General features: G+C 37.2%; 1 protein-coding gene across 3 annotated transcripts; it reads left to right on the forward strand.

Annotated features, from left to right (window-relative positions):
* The first annotated feature begins 3,713 nt into the window (after positions 1–3,713).
* LOC307130248 (sialic acid-binding Ig-like lectin 14) lies at positions 3,714–10,198 on the forward strand. Of its 3 annotated transcripts, XM_079823221.1 has the most exons (11): positions 3,714–3,821; positions 3,977–4,059; positions 4,288–4,475; positions 4,571–4,683; positions 5,015–5,308; positions 5,514–5,774; positions 5,990–6,064; positions 6,308–6,373; positions 6,471–6,588; positions 6,720–6,774; positions 9,500–10,198. In XM_079823221.1, exons 4-11 carry the CDS (start codon positions 4,578–4,580, stop codon positions 9,851–9,853), a joined length of 1,329 nt encoding a protein of 442 aa, XP_079679347.1. In that variant the 5' UTR covers positions 3,714–3,821; positions 3,977–4,059; positions 4,288–4,475; positions 4,571–4,577; the 3' UTR covers positions 9,854–10,198. The 3 variants fall into 3 exon arrangements, with proteins under 3 accessions (XP_079679347.1, XP_079679345.1, XP_079679346.1); XM_079823219.1 differs by having other exon boundaries at positions 4,288–4,683; XM_079823220.1 differs by lacking the exon at positions 4,571–4,683 and having other exon boundaries at positions 4,288–4,437.
* Positions 10,199–11,754: the final 1,556 nt, after the last annotated feature.

Raw genomic sequence — 11,754 nt, forward strand, 5'->3', positions numbered from 1 at the left:
ACACTAAAAAAACTGCCCATATCACTCCAATTCTGTTCAAACTGCACTGGCTACCTGTGTTATCCCGTATCACTTACAAAATTCTTCTGCTTACCTTTAAGTCACTCAATGGTCTTGCTCCAGCCTATCTCTCTGAATTACTTTCTCCTTATATTCCCCCTCGAACTCTCCGATCTTCTGGCTGTGAACTCCTCTGTGAGCGGAGATTTCGCTTATCATCTATGGGTGGCAGGTCTTTCTTTGTTACAGCCCCTAAGCTATGGAACTCTCTCCCCCTGGCTCTCAGGACAACAACCACGTTAAATGAATTTAAAAGTAAACTCAAAACACATTTGTTTAATCAGTATTATCAGTCATGACAATGTTAACTTGACATAACACAATCACAATGTTAACTGACTACCAATAATCTGTTGCATCTTTACTCTAACTGCCCACCATGCTGTCTGTAATTAATGTTTGTTGCCTTTGTTTTTCATGTTGTATTGCAAATGTAGTGCGATTTGCAACTACAATCGCTCATTACTTGGACTGGGCAAATGTCCACTGTCCGTCTATGTGTAAACTGCTTGTTATTTACTGTTATTGTGAAGCGTCCTTGAGCTTGGGAAAGGCGCTATATAAATTAAACTTATTATTATTATTATTATTATTATTATGGTATATGAGCTCAAATTCACGTAGTGAACAGCCAGAGGTGACAGTGTCTCAGCAACGCACCTCTATCATCCCTAACAGCTTAGGCCAATTAAACCAGCATACCCAACTGAAGCTCCAGCGTCAGTTTCTAGTAAACACACTCTAGAAGAGACAAACTACTCTAACCTGAGGTGGTTAAGGGAACCGAAGACACATAGGAAAACAACCCCAAGCAGTAGCAAACACTCCATTCTCCCAGAAGGGCGTTCTACCACTTAGTACTCCACTAACATTCCAGTGGAAAGGAGCGGCGGCCTCAATATAACTCTCGCCATGAGAGGAAGCCTAAGTTTACATACATATACGCAACATGAGCGGAGGCCTGCCCCGTGAATCCTCAAAAAGGGAAAGCTAACACATACTCACACACACAGCCCAAAAACCTGGCGCTGTATTCAGCCACCTACATGGGAAACCTTCAGTTAACTTCCTCCTTCCTAACGGTTGACATAAAACCCATACTCTATACAGGGAACGAAGGTCTGTAAGAAATACATCATGCAGTATTTTACATACAGCAGTAATTCGATTACTGCTGTTGTGTCTTTGTTTGCGCTGTGTACTCAACGCGCGTCACTGACGCTTTTATTTAATTTAAAAAAATAATGCTATTATCAACACTTACTTTTAACTCGTTCATCTCGATAGCTGTAATGGTACTTTGCATGTGTTACAAAGTTGGTAATAATGATGAAGACGGACTCGGTGTGACTGGGACTCGTGTTTATTCAGAACTCTCAGATACAAACACAATAAACTCGCGCTGACTGGCAGCGCTCTCATAACTCAGTAGTTACTATAAATAACTTTGTTAGCAATCGCTGATCTCCGTCTCTAGTACGTTAGTGATGTCCGGTTCTCGAACAATCTTTCTTTTGAACCAGTTCTTTTTAGTGAACCGAATCAGTTCACCAAATCGGACTGAATCGTTCTAAACGGTTCGCGTCTCCAGTCAGCGCTGATCCATAATTTACTAAAGTTACTAACTTTCTGATATGAGTGACAGTCCCTCTGACTAGAAATAGACTAATAACCTGAAGTATATGCTGTAACTACAACAGTTCCGACATGCTGAGAACTGATGTGAAGTGAACTCAGGTCCATCTGTCTCTCTGGCAGCAGCTCGTGCCTGCTCGTGCCTCGTAGACCAAGTTAAACCACGCCCCCTCCGCTCATTTAAAATGCAAAGATGTCAGCCAATCACAACAGTGGGCGTTTTTACTGAAGTTTCACAGCAGACACGCCTCTTGAAGCAGGGCATTCAGCCACAGGGCAAACAGCAGTATTGAAAAAATGCCTTTTATTTCTAAATTATGACATTTTATGATGTAAAAGTCATACTAACAATATAAGTACACCTCAGGAAACATTATAAAATAATAGAAAAATGCCATGCCATGGGACCTTTAACAGTGACAAAATGTTTACTGCACACATACACATACTGAGACATACTGAGAGTCAGGATCCCAAAATTTACCCATTCATCCTGCTGAAGCATCACTTCGTATTGCCTGTATCCACTTTTATCTTCTTAAACGCTCGTTTTTTTGGGTCGACAGCTTATAAAAACTAATTTCTTGTTTGCTGTACACCTTGTCACACATCAGCTTTTAGACATTGTTCTGTTTTTTGTTATAAGTCCGAAATGACAATGAGGCAGCCTCCCGCAATGCAAAGTCAATTCACAACTCGCGTTGGATTCACAACTCAGGTGACTAAAATATGACTAAAACTAAATGGCATTTTAGTCAAAAGACTATGACTAAAACTAAATCAAAATATGCTGTTAAAATTAACACTGGATGCGCGTCAGCACTCAGCCTCAGCATGAGCGGAACCGCATCACCAGTCCCAGATGCCAAAACCTCTTCCCACAAGAAGAGAGCCAGACGAGAGCGGAGCGATCTCAGATTGAAAAACGCTCACATTTACACACAAACAACTCCATATGAACTGACTGTGCATGCTCTTGATCCCAGGCAGCAAACACACAGCTTGTGTGAATCAAATAATGAATTTGTATTACCTTAACTTGAAGCATTTCAGACAGAGCAGTCCCTGAAGTCGAAAAGATGAATGTGTGTTTGCAAGGCGACCTTATATACAGTACTTCCGGGTCCCACGTTGTTGACATCATGGGCTGTCGCCAGTCAATTGGATTACCGTGATTCGATAGTGATTTCAGACACCTGTCACGCTGTGACGTTATATCCCATAGCGTCGTTCCGACGCAGTGCGAGTTCCATTTTCAAAAGGGAACAAGAGTACATTTCCCCAGTATTTAAAAAAATGAGTTTTACTTCACTTTAAACATGAAAGCCAATAAAAAAGATGCACTTTTGCAATCAAAACAAATTACTGTATAAATGCACTGATATATGTACCCCGTAATTTAAAAAAAGCCTTTACACTGTTATTGCTAAATTGCTCCCAAACTCCCAAACATAAGATTGTTGCCTATCATAATAGAAGAATTATTATCTCTTAATAAAAAAAACAACTCAAACTGTAAATAATTTTTACATTTTCCAGGTAGTTACCCCTTTATTCCCCAAATATTGCATATTGTTTCCTTATACCTACACGTACTTACTTTGTACTTACTTTGTAGTTACACTATGATTACAGAAAGTTACGCTGTAAATTTGTTACCGCTTTAGATTAAAAGTTATTTTAAAAACTCTTCACTGAAAGTGGAAGCAAAAATGGTTAATCTATAGCAGAAACTCAAAATAAGACTCATTAAACAGAAATCAACAAAACTATGTGACAGGACACATTTTTGCAAAGCGAATAACTCATTATTCTGATTTACATTTAACTTGTTACATTTTCAGTTGACCAAAACTGAATTGCCTTTATCTCTTCCAAATAAGCTCATCCTGCCTCTTTGGCCAATAATACATTTGAATCAAACTATGGTAAATGTATTTGTTTTACTGAATTATGCCAATTGTTTCCATATTTATGCTTGTCATGCACAACAATCCCTCATTTGTGCAAGTCAGTTTAATGAGGAAGTGCTCTAACAGAGGAAGGATGCGTCTTACTTGTGTGCTGCTTCTTCAGTTTGACAACTAAAGGTTCCGAGAACCCTGTGAACGGTTTGACTTTAAGCGGTAAGGTCACTTTCTGTTAATGCTGTCAATTTTTATTTGAAATGTAGTTTTCTTTGCTGGCATGACACATATTTTATATACAAAAACATTAATATAGAAGTTTTGCATACATAGCATTTGTATAAATGTTCATGCAATGTTCTTTTTCTGTGCAGTTCTGTGGAATGCATGTTTAAAATGCAGATCATTTCAAGTTTCACAATCCTCTTTGTGTTAGTATTCAATATTTTGTGTACAGGTATGTATTACATGTTTTACAGTTACATTTATGTTTAAATATTTTGCATTAAAATAGAAAAAACTAAACACTTCACACTCCTCAACCATCACTTCTCTGTGTAAATACTTGTGAAGTTTATGTAGCTTCATACATATACATGTACAGAGCATGAACAGGCAACTGTAATTTTAAGATAAGAGATTTCCTGTGTTCATCACATTTCATCACATTCTTCTGTTATTCAAGGCAATGGAAACAACGACTGGACCATCAACTTCAATCCGCCAAAAATTACTGCAGTTCCAGGATCATGTGCTCTGATTTCATGTACCTTCACCTATCCAGACAAAGCAAAACCTATTAATAACATTAAGTGGATAAAGTGTAATGAAGATGGTAAATGTCCAAATATAAACACAATTTTCATGCAGAAAGTGAGTAAAGGAAATCAAAACAAATTTGACCAAAAAGAAATTGAAAAAAAATTGATTACGATGCTTGAACCTGATCTGACCAAAAACAACTGCAGCTTCATCATGAAAGACATGAAAGCAGAAGATGCAAAGGAATATGCCTTCAGAGTGGAGGGGTGGGATACTCATAAAAGCACATATAAACCCACAGTTAAAATCATCATTCAAGGTAATGCTTGATTGTGTTTGGCAAAGTTTAAAAGGTCGTGCTTTTTAGTCTGATGTTCTCTTTCAGTTCTCAGTAGTTTCAGAGGGATGTTCAGCTCACTGCACACTTATGATGTTATGGTTTCAGCAGGGGAACTATGTTGGACATCATTTCTTAAATTAAGACATTTAAACACATGGTTGTGCTATGCTAATCACACTGCTATGAGCTATTCTCTTCATCTTATGCATTTCATTTCATATGATCTGAATCTGTCCTCAAAGAATGACTCAAATATTTACACTGTGGAAATCTGCAATGTCTACATTATGTTGTGTACTTCTGTTTACAGACGAGCCTATAATGTATATTCCTCCTCTCAGTGAGGGAGTGGAGGCCAGTCTCAATTGTTCAGCTCCTTTTCCTTGCCCTGAAACGCCTCCTGAAATAACTTGGTGGATCAAGACAAGAGGAGAAAATATCACCAATCTCAAGGGTGACAACATCACTCTGATCACCTCCAAAAGTCTTTACCTCTCAACTTTGCCCTTAACTCCAACCTCCAAAATGCACAATGCCACTGTAGGATGTGACGCGAGCTATGGAAACAAAACCATCAGTGCCAGTAGGACCCTAGAAGTCATGTGTGAGTACAAGTATACGTGTTTAATCAAACTTCTTGAAAAGGCATGATTCTTTGACAATTACTTAAAACCAAAATGCAGTTCAGAAGAGCGTAGGCGTCCCTATTGAGAACAACCTTCTTCCATCTTCTACCATTGATCAAAGAACTTATTTATTGTATACGGAGTCAATATGGTTTCAAAACCAATGCACTTGCTCTTTTTCAGACGTACAGACTCTTCAAATTCTTGGTAATGGCACAGTGATGGAAGGTGACACTCTTCACCTGAACTGCTCTGTTGAGAGTCACCCACCATCCTCTGATCCTGTGTGGAGTTTCAATGGAGCCGCAGATAAAATCAGGAACTACACGTCTGCAGAAAATCTCATGATTACCAATGTGAGAAAGGAGCATGCTGGGATATACGTCTGTGAGATGACATATAGAAACGAGACTTTGAAAGCATCCATCACTATCAATGTAACTCGTAAGTAGAACCAGATTCCATTTTAAATGTTCATAACCTAACAATGTTACAGATTTACAACATTACAGATTACGAAATGACAACATGTCAGTAACTGTTGAAATGCTGAATTGTTACACACCTTGGAAAGTTCAGTGCATGTTTGCAAGGGGCAGCCCTAAAGTCTGAATATTTGTCTTTACCAATTATAATATCAAACATTTATCACATGCTAGGTGACACAAATGAACTCGCTCCTGGAAACTTTCTTGGGAAAGACAATCTGCTGAATTCCACCCAAAAACCTACAGGTAATACTGAGCAGTTTATGTACTGTAATTCGTAAGTAGAACCAGATTCCATATGAAATGATAACCTAACAATGCCACAGACTTACAACATTACAGATTACGAAATGACAACATGTCAGTAACTGTTGAAATGCTGAATTGTTACACATCTTGGAAAAATCATTGCATGTTTGCAAGGGGCAGCCCTAAAGTCTGAATATATGTCTTTAGTAATTATAATATCAAACATTTATCACATGCTAGGTGACTCAAATGAACTCGCTCCTGGAGGTGGAAACTTGCTTGGGAATTCCACCAAAAAACTTACAGGTAATACTGAGCAGTTTTCTCACCTCAGAACAATTGACAATTTCTTATATATACATATAAATACAGTATATAACAATTCTGTGTTTTTGCATTTCAGTTATAGAAGGTTTGATGAAGAAATTGGACATCCCAACGGTACTCACATTTATGGCAGGAATGGCATGTTCGGGAATCATTTTCTCAATAATTTTGTGCTGTTGGGTGTCTTGGCACAGGTAGGCCTGCCATTTACTTAACAGCTGCCTAAAAGTCCATCAAACTTCATTTGTCCTTATAATATATAGCGTTTAGAACATTTTTGACTGTCAGCTTCAAGTCTCATTCCCTAAATATCTTTTCTTATCAGAGACAAAAAACACAAAGTGCCAACAGAAAATCCGAACACTGATGTTAATTTAGAGGTAAGGAAAAAATAAAATATTATTATTATTATTATTATTTTTTTTTTTTAGTTTAACTATCACGGACACCTCAATCTTGCAACCTTTATGTCAAAAGATCACCCTGGACGATTGCCTTACCTACTCAAATGTTTATGAAAGAAAAAGTATAATTTACTTAAAGGGTTACTTCAGTGATTTAGCATTAAGCTTTGTATTTAAACTGGGTCATTTATACAGAAATGTGAAATTATTTTTGAATTTGGTGCCTTCTAGACTGAGAAAAGACAGAAAATTTATTTTTGTCTCATGTGGATGAAAGACAACAACTCCCAGAATGCACTTGCTTTGCTGCCCTATGAGGCCACTCCGTACACCGTCATTTTGATCTTCATAGTAATACAATCATTTTGTTCAGTTAGAGAATAAACATTACAATTAAAAACTGAACGTGTCTTTTCAAAAAAGTGTGAGCCGAACGAAAGTCACGTCACAGACGAAGCAGTGTCAGATTTCATTCCTCACGAAGAGCTGAGCAGAGCTGAGGTAACGTTAAGCGCCAGTCTGTCACGTTTTCAGATCGCATATGGAAGCTAAACTATCACAGGAATTCATTGAAAAGTTGAAACACTCACTTTGCTCTGCATCGATCTGTTATGAATGTCCGTGCGGCCGTCTGTGTCCTACATTTTGTGCGTGAGATCTCTCCCCTGTGGATGGGTTGATAACATGCGGAACAGCTCTATCTAGTGGCTGTAGTCTTTAGCCTCTGGCCAAAAAAATCCTCAGATGGCGCAAAATTACGATATTTGCATCATCTGAGGATTTTTTCCAGATATAAAATGCATAATTCTCTCATCTCAGGGGGATATGAGGGGGGAAAGTACCATAATTTGAATATACTGCCAGGTTTCTACTGATACAATGCCTAATGCTAAATCACTGAAGTTACCCTTTAACCTCATGTTGATGATTATCTGTTCCTCATGGTAAAAAGTTTTCAAAAATAGTCCAAGTGTCACATATTCCCTGTGTGTTTGTAGTCCTTTGTAGTTTTTCATGGTGTATTAGTTCTCCCAGATGTTTCCCATTTAGCCACTCCCTCTTGTTATCTCATTAACCTTGTGTCCCTGTGTATTTATACCCCACTGCTTCAGTTGTTGTTTGTCGGTCGTTGCTCCCGCATGTGTCAATTCTGTATCTCCCCCATGTTAAAATGCCCAACTTTACAGCAGAATTTTTGGACCCACTTTATATTAGGTGGCCTTCACTACTATGTACTAACATTTTAGTTAATCATTTGATACAATGCACTTATTGTGTATACATGTTTTTACATTGTACTTACATTTAAAAAAATACCTGCATGTAATTACGTCTGTAATTAATTTCTGTAGTTACATTTGTAATTACACAGTTGACACTTCCCTTACACCTAACCCTACCCTTAAACTTACCCATACCAAGACACCTGTCCCTAACTCTTTTTTATACTTATTTTTTGATGTAAGTACATAGTACTTAAGGCCACCTAATATAAAGTGGGGCCGAATTTTTTTTACAGCCTGGTACAAAAAGTGGTTTTGGTCTATATGGCTAATTTTGCCCTTCATGACAACTGTGAGGGGGTGAATTTTTTTTTTTATGACTCATCCGTTTAAATTATATTAAACCTTAAAGTTCTGTATAATTAAAGTCGTGGCCACTTAAGTGACAGGGCGATTGCCACTATGGTCGAGCTAGGTGAGCGTGGTTTCAGCAACCAGGCACCTCAGATCCACCCATGTCCCACCTCTTTTCCCATTTTCAGTCATCTGGGAGTGGTGCGCTGTGATGCGCTGCTAAGATAGCGACTGCCGGCTTTTAGGCTTCAGAAACCTATGGGTGATGTCACAGACACTACATCCATATTTTTTTACAGTTTTTCTATGGTGAGAACCAATGAGGTTTCCTCTCGAGTTGCGCATCACGTTTGAGCTTCAGCAAGAACCACTGAGGTTCATTCTCGAGTTATGCATCACGTTTGAGCTTCAGCAAGACCCAATGAGGTTCATTCTCGAGTTATGCATCATGTTTAAGCTTCAGCAAGAACCACTGAGGTTCATTCTCGTGTTAAGCATCATGTTTAAGCTTCAGCAAGAACCAATGAGGTTCATTCTTGTGTTACGCAGCACGTTTTATATATATATATATGTTTAAAAAAACTAAATTCAAACTGTTCATCATATAAAGCGATTGTGTCTCTTCAGAAAATTTGGACTAAACCACTAAATTTATATGGATTAGTTTTACAATCTCTTTATGAACTTTTTGAAGTGTCTAAATCAGAGGTAACCAAACTCAGTCCTGGAGGGCCGCTGTCCAGCAGAGTTTAGCTCCAACCCCAATTAAACACACCTGAACCAGCTTATCAGTGTCTAACTAGGGCCTTGTAAGACACTGATTAGCTGGTTCAGGTGTGTTTATTTGGGTTGGAGCTAAACTCTGCAGGACAGCGGCCCTCCAGGACCGAGTTTGGAGACCCCTGGATCTAAATAATCTAATACCCCTGGTATTTGCATGGACTGTCAATGGAAGGACAGAAATCTTGCATATATTCATTTATGTTCCGGAGATGAACGTCAGTCTTACTGGTTTAGAACGACATGAGGCTGAGTAAATGCTGACCTTTTTTTTTTTTTGTTCATTTTGGGTGAATTTTTTTATGTTAAAAATACAAATGAAAAATAAGTTCTGTATGTTTCAGATAGTGCAGACAGATGTAGCTGAACAAACTCCTCTTCATGGACAGCTTGATGGAGGGACCCCAAACACAGCAGCACCAACAGATGAAGCAGTGGAAGATGAGGCAGCCGAGATGCAAGCAGGAGAGGTCGCCTACGCCAGCATCGACTACTCCCTTCTAAAGAACAGATCGGCTGAAGTGGGAGAGAGGGAACATAAAGAAACAGACTATGCTGAGATCAAGAGGGGCAGCAGAGGTAATGTGAAGCAAAGGAAAGCCCTTCAGGATGGAGATGACCAGATTAAAACAGCCAACCAGAAACAGATGGAAGGAGAGGAGGAACTTTATTCTAATACTCAGGTGCTGAAAAGTTAAGGAGCTAAAGAGTCTTAACTACACACAACAATATTGTGTTTAGTAAAGTCAGATGTTTAAGAAATTAAATAATTACTGTTGAGCTTTTATCCCTTATGTGTATATCAATAAATTGTTGGTGATTGCAAAACAATACATTAGATTAATTAGATGAATCTCCAACATCTGTTTTTTTTTATATAAAATTGTGAAAAAATTACATATGTATTTAATTTCTCTTCATTTCTTCTTTCTATTTTTTGTTGTTGTTTGCAGTAGGTTTTAAATATATTTCAGAATGTTTCTGAGCTTCCTGAAACTACAAATATGTTTTAGTAAATAAAATAAAAAAGTTTATGACTGTTACCTTCTCCCTTGTTTGCTTTTACTGGTATTTTTTTTATTTTACTGACAGTTTACTGAAGTGTCATCTGCAAATGTCACACAACTAGCTGATGTGAAGCAAAGAAGTGTTGCAGTAATTTCACACTAAAGTCACACACCTCAACACTTAACACACAAACCTCAATAACAGTGACAACTACAAATGTAACAAAAAAAAAGCAGCAACAGCATTAATAAAGTGGGTAACACTTTACAATAACAGTATGAATAATCATGTATTAATACATGAATTAATAGTTAATTTAACATGAACTCATGATTAGTGAAGATATGAACTGAAGATATGATACTGTACCTCCATCCTCTTAACTGGGCTGAATACTAGTTACATGTGTATTTGATAGTAAGTTTATGATAAATCATGAGCTGAATTTGATAAGTAGTTAACAGTGAATTAATCATGATGTGCCCCCTCAAGTAAAGTCATGACACAATGATGCATTAACAAGCCATGAGTTGATGTTAGTTAATAATGAATTAATCATGATGTGCCCCCTCAAGTAAAGTCATGACATAGTCATACATTAACAAGCCATTAGTTGATGTTAGTGTATGGTAAGTTAACCATGAGATAGTAATGCCGTGCCCCCTGAAGTAAAGTCATGACACAATGATGCACTAACAATTCATTCATTACAAAATGAATAAACATATACACTAAGAATCCTTATTCCTTTACACCCTTGGTACAAAAAAACACAACAAAACAAAGATAAAAAGTATTTGTAGGCTAGTTCTTGTATTTATATTTATATAATTAAACATATATGGACTTAAAAGAAAGCCCAAACATACCTGTAAAGACACATAAGGCATGTTTACATGTAAAACAGGGCGCATCCACCGGCTAATGCTAATCGAAGCATATAAGTTACATTTAAACAATTAAAAAATACAGTTAATTAAAGTACACACCTCCAGAAATATCCCAATACAACAATCATACAAACATGTCTTAAATTATTATTTCGGTTAACCAAAGCAGTCGATATATATTATTTGATGAAAATGCCAGCAATACCGAAGGAACACAACTAACGCGCTAGGAGCACCGAGAGTACATACATACTGTAGTTCCGGGAAGAAAACTAGCTGTGACTAAACGTAGCCTAATTGAACTAAAAATCTGAAAACGGTTTATATCAAATTAAAATGATTAGTGATAGTTATTAGTCTATTTTCCACGTTTGATTAGACAAATGTGTGTAATTAATGGCTCACAAAAATGTCTAAAAATCACAAAGCTGCAGATGGCAGATTATAATAGGCTATTTAAATTATAACAGTATTAAATCACATGTTTAATTCAAAGTCAGAGTACTTCTTATTTATTATTAAGGAGCCTGTTTGATTTAGTTTACCCATACATGTTAATTAATGCATTAATTATCAAACATGTACTAACATGTATTAATGCTGCTGTTATTCATGCATGAATCATTATGACTCCTGTCTTAGTTCATGATAGCTCCTCATTTGTTCATGATTAGTTCATATCTTCACTAATCATGAGTTTT

This window comes from Gobio gobio (assembly GCF_949357685.1).
Source record: "Gobio gobio genome assembly, chromosome: 8".
NCBI lineage: Eukaryota > Metazoa > Chordata > Actinopteri > Cypriniformes > Gobionidae > Gobio > Gobio gobio.